At 52.5% G+C, this 19,139-nt stretch overlaps 1 protein-coding gene and 1 long non-coding RNA gene across 10 annotated transcripts in view; one reads left to right on the forward strand and one right to left on the reverse strand.

The window, feature by feature from the left end:
• Positions 1-19,139, forward strand: part of MARK4 (microtubule affinity regulating kinase 4) — a 53,954-nt gene that overhangs the window by 11,950 nt on the left and 22,865 nt on the right. For 5 of the 9 annotated variants that reach the window (XR_003725155.2, XM_077980323.1, XM_015124257.3 and 2 more), the window contains 10 exons: positions 376-429; positions 582-630; positions 1,913-1,978; positions 2,069-2,139; positions 3,664-3,720; positions 8,163-8,399; positions 15,123-15,242; positions 15,741-15,840; positions 18,261-18,370; positions 18,462-18,621. Coding sequence is in view for 8 of the 9 variants with exons in the window: in XM_015124257.3 (XP_014979743.3) it covers positions 376-429; positions 582-630; positions 1,913-1,978; positions 2,069-2,139; positions 3,664-3,720; positions 8,163-8,399; positions 15,123-15,242; positions 15,741-15,840; positions 18,261-18,370; positions 18,462-18,621 (1,024 nt within the window). In the remaining variant the exon portion in view is untranslated. The remainder of the gene's footprint in view (positions 1-375; positions 430-581; positions 631-1,912; positions 1,979-2,068; positions 2,140-3,663; positions 3,721-8,162; positions 8,400-15,122; positions 15,243-15,740; positions 15,841-18,260; positions 18,371-18,461; positions 18,622-19,139) is intronic. The other 4 variants (XM_077980324.1, XM_077980321.1, XM_077980325.1 and 1 more) reach the window with 2 other exon arrangements.
• Positions 9,814-15,873, reverse strand: LOC144337193 (uncharacterized). Its single transcript, XR_013409926.1, has 2 exons — positions 14,394-15,873; positions 9,814-10,648 (listed from the first exon to the last, which is right to left on the reverse strand). It is a non-coding gene; the product is annotated as an uncharacterized LOC144337193 (long non-coding RNA).

Consider the following 19,139-nt stretch of genomic DNA (forward strand, 5'->3'; position numbering starts at 1 on the left):
GCCCAGAGTGAGGGCTCTTCCGGGAGAGGGGGCAAGGGAAGGATATCCTAGGGTGATCTGAGCTGGGCCAGGCTGGAGTGCAGTGGCGCCATCTTGGCTCACTGCAACCTCCACCTCCCAGGCTCAAGCGATTCTCCCACCACAGCCTCCCGAGTAGCTGGGATTACAGGCGCACACCACCACACCCGACTAATTTTTGTATTTTTAGGAGAGACAGGGTTTCATCACGTTGACCAGACTGGTCTCGAACTCCTGGCCTCAAGTGATACTCCCGCCTTGGTCCTCCAAAAAATGCTGGGATTACAGGCCTGAGCCACCACGCCCAGTGGGGCCTGTGGTACCTTGACCTTCCCTCCTCCTTTCCTCCCTCTCTAGGTTGCCATCAAGATCATCGACAAAACCCAGCTGAATCCCAGCAGCCTGCAGAAGGTGAGGCTGGGAAGATGGGGGAGAGCAGGAGCCAGGCTTCCGGGACAGCCGGGTGACCCACCTGACCCCTCCTGCGGGGGCCCGGCTGGGGAAAGGATCCCCCAAGCCACCCACCCTCACTCTCCTCTGTCTTCCTTTCTGGCCACACCCAGCTGTTCCGAGAAGTCCGCATCATGAAGGGCCTAAACCACCCCAACATCGGTGAGGAGGGAACGGGTGCAGGGGCAGGCCACCAGCCGGACACTTGCAAAGGAGTTGGGGGTGGTGGCAGTGGTTAGAATAGTTGGAGACCCGCCAGGCGCAGTGGCTCGCTCCTGGAATCCCAGCACTTTGGGAGGCCAAGGCTGGTGGATCACTTGAGGTCAGGAGTTCGACACCAGTCTGACCAACATGGTGAAACCCTCTCTACTAAAAATACGAAAATGAGCAGGGTGTGGTGGTGGATGCCTGTAATCCCAGCTACTTGGGAGACCGAGGCAGAATTGCTTGAGCCCAGGAGGCAGAGGTTGCAGTGAGCCGAGATCACACCACTGCACCCCGGCCTGGGCAATAAAGCGAGACTTTGTCTCAAAAAAAAAAAAAAAAAAAAAAGAGTTAGAGACCTGGTTTCTCATAGTTGCATCACTGCTGTGTGACCCTGGGCAAGTCACTTAACCTCCTTAAGCTATTTTCTTTTCTGGAGTAGGGATGATAAGAGGGCCTATTACCAGGTCATTGTGAGGATTGACAAAGATCATGCGTCCAAAATGCTTAGTTTGGGCTGAGCTATGGGACTTGGTCCGATTATTTCCACCAGCATCAGCATCCTCACTGTCATTTTCACTGGGCAGAGCGGGGAGAGAGGGGTCTTTAGTGAGAGAAGCGGAGTTTAGCTCCGCGTGGATGTGGCTGCAGCATTCATTCATTTACTCAGTAACTGTTGATTGAGTGGCTGCTATGTGCCGGACCCTGGGGACACAGCAGGGAAGAAAACAAGACAAATCTCTGGCCTCATGGAGCCGACATTCTTGTGAGAGAGAAAGTGGAAAGGGTGGCTGGGCGCGGTGGCTTACGTCTGTAATCCCAGCACTTTGGGAAGCCGAGGCAGGCAGATCACTTGAGGTCGGGAGTTTGAGACCCGCCTGACCAACATGGAGAAACCCCGACTCTACTAAAAATACAAAATTAGCCGGGCATGGTGGTGCGTGCCTGTAATCCCAGCTACTCGGGAGGCAGAGGTTGTAGTGAGCAGAGATGCGCCATTGCACTCCAGCCTGGGCAACAAGAGCAAAACTCCGTCTACAAAAAACAAAACAAAACAAAACAAAAAGGGTGGTAGAGGTGGGTGAGGAGTTTAGAAGATCTTGCTGTCAGTAGGGAGCCATTGAGTGTTTTTGAGTTGGGGGTGGGTGGGTATTATGGTTGGCCTTTTGCATAGTTACCAAGTACAGGTTAGGAGGGGCTCTTTCTCCCTAACCCCCTACACTGTTCCCAACCATTGTAGTGAAGCTCTTCGAGGTGATTGAGACTGAGAAGACGCTGTACCTGGTGATGGAGTATGCAAGTGCCGGTGAGCTGCCCACCCTCTCCACCCTGCCCCTGTGCTGCCTCCCCCTGCCCCTGCACCTGATCCTGACCCCGCTCGGCCTCTGCCCTGCAGGAGAAGTGTTTGACTACCTCGTGTCGCATGGCCGCATGAAGGAGAAGGAAGCTCGAGCCAAGTTCCGACAGGTTGGGGCAGGGCTGAGGGTGGGGCTGACGGGGTGCCTGGGTCCCTGGGAAGGGTGTCCGAGAGCTGGGCATGGTCTAGGCTGTCCAGCAACCTGGGGGCGGGGCCTAAGTCTGGGCAGGGGTGAAGGTGCAGAGCTGGGTGTGCTGGGCATGCAGTCGTCCCGATGTGAGGGCATCCGGATGTAGGTTTGCAGGTGCCCCTTTGGGTGAGTGAGAGGATGTTTGGGCATGAAGGCGCCCCGGTGGGCAGGTGTTTCTTGTGTGGGGCATGTGGGTGTGCCCAGTGCATAGGTGTGTGGGTGAGGGGGCACGAAGGTGCCAGGGTGCCAGGTGAGTGTGCCAGAGTGTGATTCAGAAGATGTGTGGGCAGTAGGTATGTGGGTGTCCAGGTATGTAGGTGTGTGGGGAAGAGGGTGTAGGGCACCCCAGGTAGATGGGCAAGAAAGGGCCGAGGGGTGGTTGTGTAAGTTTGTAGGTACTAGGGCATGCCGGTATGTGGGTGCCCGGGTGTGTGAGTGCCCAGATGTATGGGTTTCCAGGTGTGTGGTAGTGAAGACACCCAGGTGTATAAGAGTGTGGGAGGGGGCCAGGTGTCGGGGGTAAGAGGACATGCAGGTGTGAGGGTGCCCAGGTGTGTGGGGTAAGAGGAGATGTGGGTTAGAGGGTGCCCAGGTGTGTGGGGTAAGAGGAGATGTGGGTTAGAGGGTGCCAAGGTGTGTGGGGTAAGAGGAGATGCAGGTGTGAGGGTGCCCAGGTGTAGGGTAAGAGGACGTGCAGGTGTGAGGGTGCCCAGGTGTAGGGTAAGAGGACGTGCAGGTGTGAGGGTGCCCAGGTGTGGGGTAAGAGAAGATGCGCATGTGAGGGTGTCCAGGCATGAGGGGTAAGTAGATGTGCAGGTGTGAGGGTGTCCAGGTGTGGGGTAAGAGGAGATGCACGTGTGAGGGTGTCCAGGCATGAGGGGTAAGTAGATGTGCTGGTGTGAAGGTGCCAGGTGTGGGGTAAGAGGAGATGCGCGTGTGAGGGTGTCCAGGCATGAGGGGTAAGTAGATGTGCTGGTGTGAAGGTGCCAGGTGTGTGGGGTAAGAGGAGATGCAGGTGTGAGGGTGCCGGGGCGTGAGGGGTAAGCAGATGTGCCGGTGTGAGGGTGTCTCTTCGGGACTGTCTAGCTGCCTTGACACAGCTGTCCTGAACTCAAGGGCCGTAAGCCCTGGTGAGTTGGGGTAGCGTGTCTATCTACAGGTACGGGATATCCTCATGGGAACTTCCAGATGTGAAGGTCAAGAGAGGCTGGTGCCCATGCCTTGGTTCCGACATCCCTGGGCATGGGGGTGTCCTGTGGGAGGCGTGTGTCTGCCCAGATTCCACGGGCACCTCTTGCTGGGACTGAATTGGGGTGCGAGGCCTCAGGTCTCAGGCTGTGCCTTGGGGAGGCCTGGGGCTCGGTTGTGAGTGGTTTCACAGTCCACTGAGGGAGGCTGAGGGTTTCAGGAGCCACAAATAACCAACCTTCCCCCTCCCTCCCAGATCGTTTCGGCTGTGCACTATTGTCACCAGAAAAACATTGTACACAGGGACCTGAAGGTAAGCCCCCGCCCTGCTGTGATCTCGGGGACCCCAGCTCAGCCCTCAGACTTCTCCCTGCCCCCACCCCTCCATGGCTCCCGTGGTCTCCAGCAAATTCCCCCAGCCCTTTTCTCCTCCTGCTCCTCCCTCCGCACCCAGCACCCCCTTGACCCTTTCCCAAGCTTTTGTGGCAGAAACAAGGCCAGCAGATGGGGGAGCGGATGAGGAGGAGGGGACAGGGGGAGTGAACAAAGCGGGGAGAAACAAAGTGTCCCAGAACGGCCCTGGATGCTACAGGGCTGTTGGATAAGGACGCTGGGACGTGATAAGGGGTTTGTCGCTCTCAGAGCCTTTGGGACCTTGGCATTCTCTGACCTTAGGACATTCAGGACTCCTGGAGGATTTAGGTTGCAGAGCCCCAGAGTCACTCTGCCTGCAGGGTATCTGAGAACTTGAGAAGGGGCTTTGTTTCTATGAACTTGAGAAGGGGCTTTGTTTTTATTTTTATTTTTGACACACAGTCTCACACTGTTGCCTAGGTTGGAGTGTAGTGGCCCCATCTCAGCTGGCTGCAACCTCTGCCTCCCGGGTTCAGGCGATTCTCCTGCCTCAGCCTCCCAAGTAGCTGGGATCACAGGTGCCTGTCACCTCATCCGGCTAATTTTCGTATTTTTAGTAGAGACAGGGTTTCACCTTGTTGGCCAGGCTGGTCTTGAACTCCTGACCTCGTGATCCACCTGCCTCAGCCTTCCAAAGTGCTGGAATTACAGATGTGAGCCACTGCGCCCAGTCCCAGAAGGGACTTTGAGAGAAAAACCACTTTGGCCAGTACCAGGCCGGAAGGGACTCAGCAGGGCTCCAGCCCAGCTGCCTGTAGGAGCTGAGCCGGGCAGCCTCCTCAAGTACCTGTGGCCCCAGGGTCCCCATTCCATACCTTCCACTGCATGTCTCTGGCCTCCTGCTCCAAGACCAGGTGGCTGAACGTTTGGTTGGCTCAAATCCCATTGTCTTGACTGTGGTTTTGTGAGTATCTGTGTGCTAGACGGCATCCTAAGTGCTTTAAGGAAGTGCTGCTGGAACTATCAGTGAGGAAGGACTGGGTTGCTTTTGCTGTTTTGTTATGTTTTTTTCTTGCCCATGCTGATGTGTGATAGTTCCATCACAGTTCACTGTAGCCTCGACCTCTTGGGCTCAAGCAGTCCTCCCATCTCAGCCTCCTGAGTAGCTGGGACCACAGGTGTGAGCCACCAAGCCTGGCTAATTTCTAATTTTTTTGTAGAGATGGGGGTCTCACTCCATTGCCCAGGCTGGTCTTGAACTCCTGGGCTCAAGTGATACTCCTGCCTCAGCTTTCTGAGTTGCTGAGACTACAGATGGGCACCACCACTAATTTTTGTATTTTTAGTAAAGACAGGATTTCACCATGTTGGCCAGGCTGGTCTCGAACTGCTGACCTCAGGTGATCCGCCCGCCTTGGCCTCCCAGAGTGCTGGGATTACAGGCGTGAGCCACTGCACCCAGCCACAAACCCCATTTTAAAAGCTATTGTCAGATTCTAAAGACGCAAAATTCCACAGTCGAATTCCTATGCAGGACCAGGTGCAGTCTCATACCTGCAATCCCAGCACTTTGGGAGGCTGAGGTGGGAGGATTGCTTGAGCCCAGAAATTCGAGAACAGCCTGGGCAACACAGCAAAACCCCATCTCTACAAAAAATAATTGTAAAAAATTAGCTTAGCTGGGCGCAGTGGCTCACACCTGTCTCAGCACTTTGGGAGGCCTAGGCAGGTAGATCACTTGAGGCCAGGAGTGCAAGACCAACCTGGGCAACATGGTAAAACTCCATCTCTACTAAAAATACAAAAATTAGCTGGGCGTCGTGGCGTGTGCCTGTAATTCCAGCTGCTTGAGAGGCTGAGGCATGAGAATTGCTTGAACCTAGGAGGTGGAGGTTGCAGTGAGCTGAGATCATGCCAGTGCACTCCAGCCTGGACAACATAGCAAGACTCCATCTCAAAAAAAAAAAAAAAAAAAAAACAGAAAAAAATTAGGTCGTATGCCTGTAGTCTCAACTACTCAGGAGGCTAAGGCAGGAGGATCCCTTGAGCCCAGGAGGTTGAGGCTGCAGGGAGCCATGACTGCACCACTACACTCCAACCTGGGTGACAGAGCAAAACCCTATCTCTAAAAACAACAACAAAAAATTCAAAAGCAGAAAGTGCATCTGAAAAAAAGAAAAATAATAAAAAATGAAAACAAAAAACAAATTGCTGTAGAGGTTGAAGTGCTAACCTTCTCTTGACTTCCTTCTGCTAGGCCAGGGTGTCCCTCCACACAGCCCTGGAGGCAGCACCTTAGAGGCTTCCATGATTAACCAGGAGGTCGTACGCCCCCTGGTGGAGGGTCCCCAAAGCAGCTAACACGAAGTTTGGGGTCCTTTTAGTACACCGGGGGTACCAACCAAGGGGACCAACCCAAATGTGACCTTGGGGCTGGATTGTGGAGCCTCAAATGGCAGGAAAAAAAATGAGGGCGGATCACCTCACCTCAAGCAAAATAAAAAAAAAATAGCCGGGGGTGGTGGTATGCACCTGTAGTCCCAGCTACTTGGGAGGCTGAGGCAGGAGAATCACGTGAACCCAGGAGGCAGAGGTTACAGTGAGCCAAGATTGTGCCACTGCACTCCAGCCTGGGTGACAGAATGAGACGCCATCTCAAAAAGAAACAAAAAAGTATATATATATATATATGCCCTGAGCAAGGCAGATGCTATTAGATTCAGTTTGGGGAGGAGCTCTCTGGTGTGTCTTTGTAGGGTTTGGGCCTTTACTGGGGCAGGAGCTGGGGAAGTGTGGTCCAGAAATAAACCAGGAGACATAGGGAGACCTGGGAGGAAGCCAGGGATGCTGGTGACCTGGGCGAGGGAAGGACCGCAGTTGGGATGGACCAGACGCGGGTAACATTTTGAAAGGTGGAACTGTGCGTCTGTTTGTAGTCAGAAGGCTGGAGGCTTCTTCCTCCACGCACTGTGGAAATGGGTGGCTTTGTTTAGATTCTAGTTCTGCTGCTTTCTTGCAATGGGCATGAGGTGTGGCCTCCCTGAGCCTCTGTTTCCTCCCCTGTGAAATGGCAATTGTAAGACTGCATGCCACAAAAAAATAGACAAAACTTTATAACAATACAGAACGTTTATTTATTTATTTATTTTTGAGATGGAGTCTCGCTGTGTTGCCCAGGCTGGAGTACAGTGATGCAGTCTCAGCTCACACGATTCTCCTGCTTCAGCCTCGCGAGTTGCTGGGATTACAGGCGCCCGCCACTACACCTGGCTAATTTTTGTATTTTTAGTAGAGACGGGGTTTCACCATGTTGCCCAAGCTAGTCTCGAACTCCTGACCTCAGGAGATCCACCTGCCTTGGCCTCCCAAAGTGCTGAGATTACAGGCATGAGCCACAGCGTCCGGCCAGGAAATGTTTACTGATCACTGACTGCGTTCTTGGGGCTGCTGTGAGCACTTTACACTTAAACCCACAACAGTGCTTGAGGCAGGTGTCGGGATCACCCTCGGTTTACATACAAGGAAACTGAGGCACAGAGAGGTCTGGTAACCTATCTAAAGTCCCACAGCGAGTAAGTGGTGGAGCTGGGATTTGCAGCGGGAATTCTCCAAGAGTCTGTAGTTTCACCTTCACATTATGCAGATGGACACTGTTATAATTGATAGTCAACAGAGCCCAGTGCATGGTAGGTATGCAACCAGGATTAAATTATTGCTTTCATTTTCCTGGGTCTTGAGCAGTCAGGCCTCATTTTGTTTCTGCTGGGTAACCTGAGGCTCCAAGAGGGGCAGGCGATTACCTGAAGACCCCCAGCTCTGCAGACCACACGGGGTAATAGTGATATTCCATAGTGTTCACTGGGTATGAAATACTGTTTTAGCTTTTCTTTCTTTTTTTTTGCAATGGCGTGATCTCGGCTCACCGCAACCTCCGCCTCCCGGGTTCAAGCGATTCTCCTGCCTCAGCCTCCTGAGTAGTTGGGATTACAGGCATGCGCCACCATGCCCAGCTAATTTTGTATTTTTAGTAGAGACGAGATTTCTCCATGTTGGTCAGGCTGGTCTTGAACTCCCGACCTCAGGTGATCCACCCACCTCAGCCTCCCAAAGTGCTGGGATTACAGGGGTGAGCCACCATGCCCAGCCCGTGCTAGGTTTTCTATGCGGATTAACTCATAATTCTCAAACTACTCTATGAAGTAGGGACTAAGATTATCCCCATTCTATGGATGAGGAAACTGAGGCTCAGTGAGGTAAAGTCACTACCTAAGGTCAGGCAGAGAGTAAGGGACAGGCCCAAGAATTGATCCCTGTGGGCCAACCCTAGAGCCTGTGCTCCTGTCCGCCTCCCACGTCCACGAAGGGCTTTGGCCTCGAGTCCCTCTCCTCCTCTCCCCGCAGGCTGAGAACCTCTTGCTGGACGCCGAGGCCAACATCAAGATCGCTGACTTTGGCTTCAGCAACGAGTTCACGCTGGGCTCAAAGCTGGACACGTTCTGTGGGAGCCCCCCATACGCTGCCCCGGAGCTGTTTCAGGGCAAGAAGTACGATGGGCCGGAGGTGGACATCTGGAGCCTGGGAGTCATCCTGTACACCCTCGTCAGCGGCTCCCTGCCCTTCGACGGGCACAACCTCAAGGTACCAGGCAGGGCTGGGTGTGGCGGTGTCAGCCCCTCCCAACAGTCAGGCCCCCATCCCCCACACACCTCCCCTGCAGAGGGCCTCAGTGGTGGGACTGGCCTGAGTTCCCATGGGAAGACGGGACAGGCAGGATTCAAGTCCCCTCTGCAGTGAGGCCGGCCGAATGGACTGTGCCATGCTGGGGTTAAGGGCATGATCTTTGCAGCCAACAGGCTTGAGTTCAAATCCTGACTCATCCGTTCACTGAGCTAATATTTATGGCCCACTTCTCTGTGTCAGGCTCTGTCTTGGGCTTTGCATGTAAGGCGAGAACAAAAACTCCCGCTTGGCTGGGTGCGGTGGCTCATGCCTGTAATCCCAGCACTTTGGGAGGCAGAGGCAGGAGGATCACTTGAGCCTGGGAGTTCGAGACCAGCCTGGGCAACATAGGGAGACGCTGTCTCTACAAAAAATACGAAAATTAACCGGGCATAATGGCGCACGCCTGTAGTCCCAGCTACTTGGGAGGCTGATGTGGGAGGATCACTTGAGCCTGGGAGATGAAGACTGCAGTGAGTTGAGATCATGCCACTGCCCTCCAACCTGGGTGACACAGGGAGACCCTGTCTCCAAAAAGAAATTTAAAAACAAACAAAAAAACCCTGCCCTCGTATATGCTACGCTGTGGGTGAACCTTGAAAACATTGTGCTAAGTGACAGAAGCCAGTCATGTAAGGTCACAGAGTGTATGATTCCATTAATGTGAAATGTCCACAATAGGCAAATCCATAGAGACAGAAAGTGGATTACTGATTGCCTGAGGCTGGTGGGGAGAAGCGATTTGGAGGCTGATTGCTAAAGGGTACAGGGTTTCTTTTGAGGGGCTGAAAAATGTTCTAAAATTGAATGTAGCAGCCGGCCTGGTGGCTCACACCTGTAGTCCCAGCACTTTGGGAGGCTGAGGCGGGTGGATCACTTGAGGTCAGGAGTTTGAGACCAGCCTGGCCAACATGGTGAAACCCCATCTCTTCTAAAAATACAAAAATTAACTGGGCATGGTGGCGGGGGCCTGTAATCCCAGCTACTCGGGAGGCTGAGGCAGGAGAATTGCTTGAACCCGGGAGGCGGAGGTTGCAGTGAGTCGAGATCACGCCATTGCACTCCAGCCTGGGTGACAGAGCGACACTCTGTCTCAAAAAAATAAATAAAATTGAATGTAGTAATGATTGTACAACTCCGTGCGTATACTAAAAACCATCGAATTGTGCAAACAAAACAATTCCTGTCTTCTCAGACTAACATTCCTACTGGAGCCAGGCAGCTAACAAAACAAATACGCAAACTAGATACGATATCAGATGCTGGCCAGTGCTATGCGGGGTGGGGGGAATGTTGTAAGGGGGTGGGAGGTGTGGGCTGAGTTGTTGCTTGCTTTATTTTTTTTTTTTCCTTTGAACTTTTTGTTTTGAACCATTGCCAATCTATGGAAAAGTTGCAACAATAGAGCGAATAACACATGGTATGTTTCAGGAGCTTCACAATCGCTGGCCTGTGTCCACATTTGCTGTATCTGTCTGTATTTGCACATGATCTTTGCTGCCGTCATTGGTATTGATGAGACATTTGACAGTTGCAGACACTGTGTCCTTTTATCCCTAAAGGCGACAGCGGGTTATCTCCTGAGACCAGGGGCGTTTTCCTGTTGATGGTGACATACAGGAAATACAACAGTGGTATAATCCTGGCCTCTACCCCATGGCCCATACTCAGATTTCATCCATCATCCCACGAATATCTTTGGCAGCTATTTTTTTTTTCCCAGTCAGGGATCCACTCGGGTCCCCGAGTTGCATTTAGCTGCGCCATCTCTTGTGTCTCCTTTCATCCGGAACAGTTCTCAGCCTCTCTTTTGTCTTTCGTGACATTGACATTATCGATTAGTTCAGGCCAGTTAATTTTGCAGAACGTCCCTCAATTTGGGTTGCCTGGTGTTTCCTCTCGATTGGAATCTGGGATGCATTGGGGCAGGAATTCTGCAGCTGGGACGCTCTGCCCTGCTCTGCGTGGTCCATGAGGAGCACGTACTGTGATCTGAAATTGGAAAGTCAGGGAAATACTTGCAGGGGACAGACCATCAAAGCAGAGCCCTCAGTGATGAAGAGGAGGGAGTCCCTTCTTCACAGTGGCCTTGGCCAAGTAGCCAACCCCTCTAAGCCTCAGTCTCACCTGCTGTTCAGTGAGGATCATAAAGATACCAACCCCGTAGGCTGGGCGCGGTGGCTCACGCCTGTAATCCCAGCACTTTGGGAGGCCGAGGCGGGCGGATCATGAGGTCAGGAGATCGAGACCATCCTGGCTAACACGGTGAAACCCCATCTCTACTAAAAATACAAAAAATAAGCTGGGCGTGGTGGCGTGCGCCTGTAATCCCAGCTACTCAGGAGGCTGAGGCCAGAGAATGGCGTGAACCCAGGAGGCGGAGCTTGCAGTGAGCCGAGATGGTGCCACCGCACTCCAGCCTAGGCGACAGAGCAAGACTCTATCTCAAAAAAAAAAAAAAAAAAAAAAAAAAAAGATGATACCAACCTTGTGGCAGTGATTTTTAAGGACTGGCTGAGATCTGGGATGCAAAGTGCTCATTCAAGACAGCCTCCTGGCTGGGCGCAGTGGCTCACACCTGTAATCTCACCACTTTGAGAGGCTGAGGCGGGCGGATCACCTGAGGTCAGGAGTTCAAGACCAGCCTGGCCAACGTGGTAAAATCCTGTCTCTACTAAAAACACAAAAATTAGCCGGGCGTGGTGGCGCACACCTGTAATCCTAGCTACTTGGGAGGCTGAGGCAGGAGAATCACTTGAACCAGGGAGGCAGAGGTTGTAGTGAGCTGAGATCACACCACGGCACTCCAGCCTGGACGACAGAGCAAGACTCTGTCTCAAAAAAACAAAACAAACAAACAAACAAAAAAGCCTCTGACACTCCGGCCATAGCTGAAGCCTGGGGTAGGGAGGGGCTGTCACAGAATAATTTTTCTGAGCCTCAAGCATGAAGCTAAGAGACCTTTTTGAAGGGCCAGGCCAGTGTCTCACCTGCCCCAGGCCCTTGTCACTTTCTTTCTTTTTTTTTTTTTTTTTTTTTGAGGCGGAGTCTCGCTCTGTTGCCCAGGCTGGAGTGCAGTGGCCGGATCTCAACTCACTGCAAGCTCCGCCTCCCGGGTTCCCGCCATTCTCCTGCCTCAGCCTCCCAAGTAGCTGGGACTACAGGCGCCCGCCACCTCGCCCAGCTAGTTTTTTTGTACTTTTTTAGTAGAGACGGGGTTTCACCGTGTTAGCCAGGATGGTCTCGATCTCCTGACCTCGTGATCCGCCCGTCTCAGCCTCCCAAAGTGCTGGGATTACAGGCTTGAGCCACCGCGCCCGGCGCCCTTGTCACTCTCTGCCTTCCTGGTGTTCCCACCAGGCACTCCTGGCCTTGCTGGGCAAAGGAGGCACACAGCTGAGAAGAGGCAGGTTCTAGCTCTGTCATTTCCTTTCTGAGTGATCTTGGACATGTCCTTTTCTGAACCTCAATTTCCCCACCTATAAGATGAAGACATTAAGAGTATTCGGGACAGGTGTGGTGGCTCACGCCTGTAATCCCAGCACCTTGGGTGGCCGAGGCGGGCAGATCACTGGAGGTCAATAGTTCGAGACCAGCCTGGCCAACGTGGTGAAACCCCGTCTCTACTAAAAATACAAAAAGTAGCCAGGTGTGGTGGCGCACGCCTGTAGTCCCAGCTACTCGGGAGACTGAGGCAGGAGAATCACTTGAATCTAGGAGGCAGAGGCTCCAGTGAGCCGAGATTGCACCTCTGCACTCCAGCCTGGACGACAGAGCAAGACTCCATCTCAAAAAAATAAAAAGAGTTTGACACCAGCCTGGGCAACATTTCAAGACCCCATCTCTACAAAAAGAAAAATTTTTTTTGATTAGCCGGGCATTGTGGTGCATGCCTGTAGTCCCAGCTGCTTGGGATGCTGAGGTGGGAGAATTGCTTGAGCCCAGGAGTTCCAGGCTACAGCAAACTATGATCACACCACTGCATCCAGCTTGGGTGACAAAGCAAGAGCCTGTCTCTTAAAAAAAAAAAAAAAAAAAAAAAGCGTCTGCTTACAGCCCATCTGCATATGTTAAGCCCTTCGCTGGAGCTTGGCATCTGGCCACAGCATCATGCTTGGGAGCTGCGCTGGAGATGGCAGTGGTGGCCTGATGGCTGCTGCTCCCCATCACATGACAGGCAGTGTGGCATGGTGGTCACACAGCACAGGCTCCAGAACCAAGGCCCTGCCACTTTTTGGCTGTGCAATTCTGGGACAAGTGACCAAACCCCTCCGGGCCTCAACCTCCTCGTCTGGAAAGTGGGCATTATAACTGGGCTTCGCGGTGTTGTGAAAATTGATGTAATATGCATAAAGCACTTAGAACACTGCCTGCTAAGGGGTAAGTGTCCTGAAAGTGATTCACATTAAATATTAATAGCCCTTTATGATCTGCAGAGGCTCCCCAGGCATGGGCATCTTTCAGCCATTTTAGGAGAATGCCCCAGCAGAGACCCTGTCCCAAAAGAGTCCTGTTCACCCCCCACGCTCACTTCATTCCTACCGGTTTTCTGCCTCCCTCCGTTTTTTTGTTTGTTTTGTTTTTTGAGACAAGGTCTCAGTCACCCAGGCTGGAGTGCAGTGGTGCAGTCACTGCTCGGTGCAACCTCAACCTCCCAGGCTCAAGCAATCCTCCTGCTTCAGCCTCCCGAGTAGCTAGGACCACAGGCATATACCACCACACCTGGCTAATTTTTGTAATTTTTGTAGAGACGGAGTCTCACTGTGTTGCCCAAGCTGGTCTCGAACTTGCAGGCTCAAGCGATCTTCCCCCCTCGGCCTCCCAAAGTGCTGGGATTATAGGCATGAGCCACCACGCCTGGCTGTTGCCGTTTTTTATTCAGATGGAAAGAGCTCCCCCTGGTCTGCCAAGCCATGGATTTATCTGATTTTTCACAGCTTTGGTAGGGCCTCTCATAAATGGCCCTTAAAGAGAAAGCCATCAGATAAATCCATGAATGGCCTTGAGGAGTATGTCTTTGGACAACAGGCATGGCTTGGGGAGGGGAGAGATGGGAAGGCAGGAGGGGCAGTAGGGTCTTCTCCTTGCCCTTGAGTGAATCTCGTATTTACATACCGCTGGCTCTGGGACAGGCATGTGGTAAGCATTTTACAGATTTTTTTTTTTTTTTTTTTTTTTGAGACGGAGTCTTGCTCTGTCTCCCAGGCTGGAGTGCAGTGGCGCGATCTCGGCTCACTGCAACCTCTGCCTCCTGGGTTCAAGTGATTCTCCTGCCTCAGCCTCCCACGTAGCTGGGATTACAGGCTTCCGCTACCACACCTGGCTCTTTTTTTTTTTTTTTTAAGTAGAGATGGGGTTTCGCCGTGTTGGCCAGGCTGGTCTCAATCTCCTGACCTCAGGTGATCCACCTGCCTTAGCCTCCCGAAGTGTTGGAATTACAGGCGTGAGCCACGGCACCTGGCCACATTTTTACAGATATTTTTAACTCACTTGTACCCTGGCAGCAAGCATGTGAAGTGGGTCCTGTAATCCCTTTCACAGACAGGGAGAATGAGGCCCCAGTGGCTGACTCACTTACCTACCTCCCTCTTACCTGACTTAGAGAATAAACTTCCTTTTTTTTTTTTTTTTTTTTTTTTTGAGACGGAATCTTGCCCTGTCACCCAGGCTGGAGTGCAGTGGCGTGATCTCAACTCACTGCAACCTCCACCTCCTGGGAGTTTAAGCAATTATCGTGCCTCAGCCTCCCAACTAGCTGGGAATACAGGCAGCCACCACCACACCCAGCTAATTTTTGTATTTTTGGTGGAGATAGGGTTTCACCATGTTAGCCAGGCTGGTCTCAAACTCCTGACCTCAGGCCATCTACCCATCTCTGCCTCCCAAAGTGCTAGGATTACAGGTGTGAGCCACCGTGCCTGGCCAGAGAATAAACTTTCTCTGCAAGTTTTCCTCTGAATGAAAAGTTATGTAGCTTAAGTTTTTTGTTTGTTTGTTTTTTGTTTTTTTGTAGAGACAGACTGGTTGTTCAGGCTGGTCTTGAACTCCTGGGTTCAAGTGATCCCCCTCCCTCGGCCTCCCAAAATGTTTGGATTACAGGTGTGCACCACCATGCTCAGGTCATTTTTTATTTTTTGTAGAGATGAGGTCTCCCTGTGTTGCCCAGGCTGTTCTTGAACTCCTGGGCTCAAGCGATCCTCCCGTCTTGGCCTCCACACCTGGCCAAGAATTTTTTTTTTTTAATTGCAGGGTCCGTGTGGTGTTCCCATTTTATGGATAGGGAACTGAGGTCAGGAGAGAGGAATGGGGTTTTGCCTGCCTTGTCAAGAGCTGGGACTCAGAGCTTCTGTCACTTCTATCAAAGGGGCTGGGACAAAGGTGTGTGTGTGCGCGCGCATACGCATGTGTGTATGTGTCTGTGTGTGTGTGAGTGTATGTGTGAGTGTGTGTATATGTGTGTGCGTATGTGCCATGTGTGTATGTACGTGTGCACACGTGTGTGTGCATGTGTAGTGTGTGTGTATGTGTGTGTGTATGTGTGTGTCACAGTGCGTGTATGTGTGTGCGTGCGCACACGTGTGTGTGTGTAATAGGTGGGGGGGCGAGGCAGACCCCCCTCCTCCAGTAACCCCCTCCCTGCAGGAGCTGCGGGAGCGAGTCCTCAGAGGGAAGTACCGGGTCCCTTTCTACATGTCAACAGACTGTGAGAGCATCCTGCGGAGATTTTTGGTGCTGAACCCAGCTAAACGCTGTACTCTCGAGGTGAGCCCAGCCTCACAGCCAGCGGGGGCCCTTCTTGTCTCCTGACTCCCCTAAACTCTGCCTGCCCCCACCCACAAAAGCCTTCTTGACACACTTTTCCTCTCCCGTGCCCACCTAAGATCTGCCGCTGGTGAGTGGGGGTAGACAGGCCGTCCAGGGAAAAGCTCCCGGGCCTGTCCTGACGCCACCCCCCCGACAGGCTCACCCACTCCCCGCCTTGCCAGTAATTAGCTAATGAGCTCCTAGGATGATTACAGGGTGCCAGGGACCCAGATGATGCGGAGGAGGGAGGGTGGCATCAGGAGGCTCCGGCAGGGGACGCGGGGGAGAGGGAGGCCCAGGAGGCGCTATCTCTTAGGAGGCCCACAATACTGGGTGTTAGGCCTCGGAGGTTTGGGGCAGGGCAGGTAGCCCCACCTGGGGGCCTCTGGGAGGTGGGAAGCTGTATGATTCCTTCTGACACCCGTCTTCCGCCTTCCCTGCTCCTGATGCCTGCAGCAAATCATGAAAGACAAATGGATCAACATCGGCTATGAGGGTGAGGAATTGAAGCCATACACAGAGCCCGAGGAGGACTTCGGGGACACCAAGAGAATTGGTGAGGGTCAGGGAGAGCCGTCCTGTCACCCAGGATGGAGTGCAGTGGCTCAATCTCAGCTCACTGCAACCTCCACCTCCCAGAATCAGGAGATTCTTGTTCCTCAGCCTCCCAAGTAGCTGTGTCCACAGGCACCTGCCACCATGCCCAGCTAATTTTTGTTATTTTTAGTAGAGACAGGGTTTTGCCATGTTGGCCATGCTAGTCTCTAACTCCTGACTTCAGGTGATCTGCCTACCTCAGCCTCCCAAATTGCCGGGGTCACAGGTGTGAGCCACTGCACCTGGCCCGTGTTCACTTTGATATGAAGACATAAAGGCCGGGCGCGGTGGCTCAAGCCTGTAATCCCAGCACTTTGGGAGGCCGAGACGGGCGAATCATGAGGTCAGGAGATCGAGACCATCCTGGCGAACACGGTGAAACCCCGTCTCTACTAAAAAATACAAAAACTAGCCGGGCGAGGTGGCGGGCGCCTGTAGTCCCAGCTACTCGGGAGGCTGAGGCAGGAGAATGGCGTGAACCTGGGAGGCAGAGCTTGCAGTGAGCTGAGATCCGGCCACTGCACTCCAGCCTGGGCGACAGAGCAAGACTCCGCCTCAAAAAAAAAAAAAAAAAAAAAAAAAAAAAGACATAAAAAGAGACCAGGCGAGGTGGCTCATGCCTGTAATCCCAGCTCTTTGGGAGGTCGAGGTAGGAGAATCACTTGAGCTCAGGAGTTGGAGACCAGCCTGGCCAACACAGGGAGACCCTGTCTGTACAAAAAAATAAAAATAAAAAGCCAGTTGTGGTGGTGTGCACTTGTAGTCTCAGCTACTCAGGAAGCTGAGGTAGGAGGATCCCTTGAGCCCAACAATTTGAGGCTGTAGTGAGCTATGATCATGCCACTGTACTCCAGGCGACAGGGTGAGACCCTGTCTCAAAAAAAGGAAAAAAGGCCAGGCGCAGTGACTCACGCCTATAATCTCAGCACTTTGGGAGGCTGAGGTTGCCAGATCACCTGAGGTCAGGAGTTCGAGACTGGCCTGGCCAACATGATGAAACCTCGTCTCTACTAAGAATACAAAAATTAGATGAGTGTGGTAGCGGGCACCCATAATCCCAGCTCCTCTGGAGGCTGAGGCATGAGAATTGCTTGAATCCGGGAGGCAGAGGTTGCAGTGAGCTGAGATCACGCTGCTGCACTCCACCCTGGGCAACAAGCAAAATTCCATCTAAAATAATAATAATAATAATAATTACGCTATTTACCATTAAATGGCAAAATCCAGAATTACTTTTGCATCAACCTAATTATATTAATAGGTTGAACACAACAAAAAGTTGAACCATTTGAAATTGCCATTTTATTGGTTTAAAGTTGTCAGTACCACCAATTTTGTATGGTTTAACCTAATAGTGATAATTTATTCTGTCACATAACTAAAATGAATAGAGTATGCAGCCTTCAGGCACAGTTGAATCCAGGTGCTCAGAGACAGTTTTGGGGAATGTTTTCTATGGTAGCTTTTTCCCAGGCTGCTATCACCCCAGGAGGCAAGCAGATCTGGGTCACATGCCTGCAATGAACCAGTCAGTGTGGCTTTGGGTGTAGAACACACTAATTAGCCAGACCTGGGTTATCTGCCTGCCTTAGGGTTGGAGCAGGGGGGCCATCCACATCATCTGAGCGGAAAGAATGTTCTTTCTTTCTTTCTTTTTTTTTTTTTTTTTTTGAGACAGAGTCTCACTTTGTCGCCCAGGCTACAGTGCAGTGGCGCGATCTTGGCTCACTGCAAGCTCTGCCTCCTGGTTTCACCCCATTCTCCTGCCTCAGCCTCCCGAGTAGCCGGGACTACAGGCGCCCACCACCACACCTGGCTAATTTTTTCATATTTTTAGTAGAGATGGGGTTTCACTGTGTTAGCCAGGATGGTCCAGATCCCCTGACCTCGTGATCTGCCTGCCTCGGCCTCCCAAAGTGCTGGAATTACAGGCGTGAGCCACCGCGCCTGGCCAAGAATGTTCTTTCAGAGGAAATCAGCATGCTGTTGGGAAGGCCTTGAGGATGGATACTGGACAGGTCAAAGAGCAGACACCGCTGAATGATACGGAGATGGGTGGAAGTGGGTCAGGTGCAGTGGCTTATGCCTGTAATCCCAGCACTTTGGGAGGCCCAGGTGGGTGGATTGCTTGCGCCCGGGAATTTCAGACCACCCTGGATAACATAGCAAAACCCTGTCTCTACTAAAAATACAAAAACCGAGGTGGGAGGATCAGCTGAGCCTGGGGAGGCCGAGGCTGCAGTGAGCTGTGATTGTGCCACTGCACTCCAGCCTGGATGACAGAGTGACACCCCGTCTCAAAAAAAAAAAAAAAGAGAGAAATGAGTAGAAGTTAAAGTTTCCGGAAGTCTGAACCTTCTCTCCATCCCCGCTTCCCAGAGGTGATGGTGGGTATGGGCTACACGCGGGAAGAAATCAAAGAGGCCTTGACCAGCCAGAAGTACAACGAAGTGACCGCCACCTACCTCCTGCTGGGCAGGAAGACTGAGGTCAGAGGGCGCCAGGGGCCCTTGGGAATGCATGATGCCTGGGTGGAGGGACTTGGGGTGCAGAAGAACCTCATCTGTCATCCTCTCACAGGAGGGTGGGGACCGGGGCGCCCCAGGGCTGGCCCTGGCACGGGTGCGGGCGCCCAGCGACACCACCAATGGAACAAGTTCCAGCAAAGGCACCAGCCACAGCAAAGGGCAACGGAGTTCCTCTTCCACCTACCACCGTCAGCGCAGGCATAGCGATTTCTGTGAGTATCAACCCCACGCCCTCACACGCCCTCCTCCTCCTCCCCAAGGCCCAGACTTACAGTTATATCAGGGTTCTCTGATTGGCAAGCCACAGAAGCCCACTGGAGCTAACTGCAGAGAGGGAAGAATGTCTTACAAAGACACAGGGCATTGCACGGAACTTGGAGGCAGGAGTGCACAGCCAGGCTCAGGAAGGGATTAAAACCGGAAAAGCAGCCAGACCCAGAGCAGACACTCTCTGTCCTGCTTCCTCTCTGCTTGTGTGGTTTTTCCTTTGTCTCTTACTTATCTCATCCTATCTTTTTTCCTGATCTCCTAGCTGCCCGATTTTTTTTTTTTTTTTTTTTTTTTGAGATGGAGTCTCACTCTGTCGCCCAGGCTGGAGTGCAGTGGTGTGATCTCGGCTCACTGCAACCTTTGCCGCCCGGGTTCAAGCGATTCTCCTGCCTCAGCCTCTTGGAGTAGCTGGGATTATAGGTGCCTGCCATCGTACCCAGCCAATTTTTGTGTTTTCAGT

Source organism: Macaca mulatta, chromosome 19 (genome assembly GCF_049350105.2).
Source record: "Macaca mulatta isolate MMU2019108-1 chromosome 19, T2T-MMU8v2.0, whole genome shotgun sequence".
NCBI classification, from domain to species: domain Eukaryota; kingdom Metazoa; phylum Chordata; class Mammalia; order Primates; family Cercopithecidae; genus Macaca; species Macaca mulatta.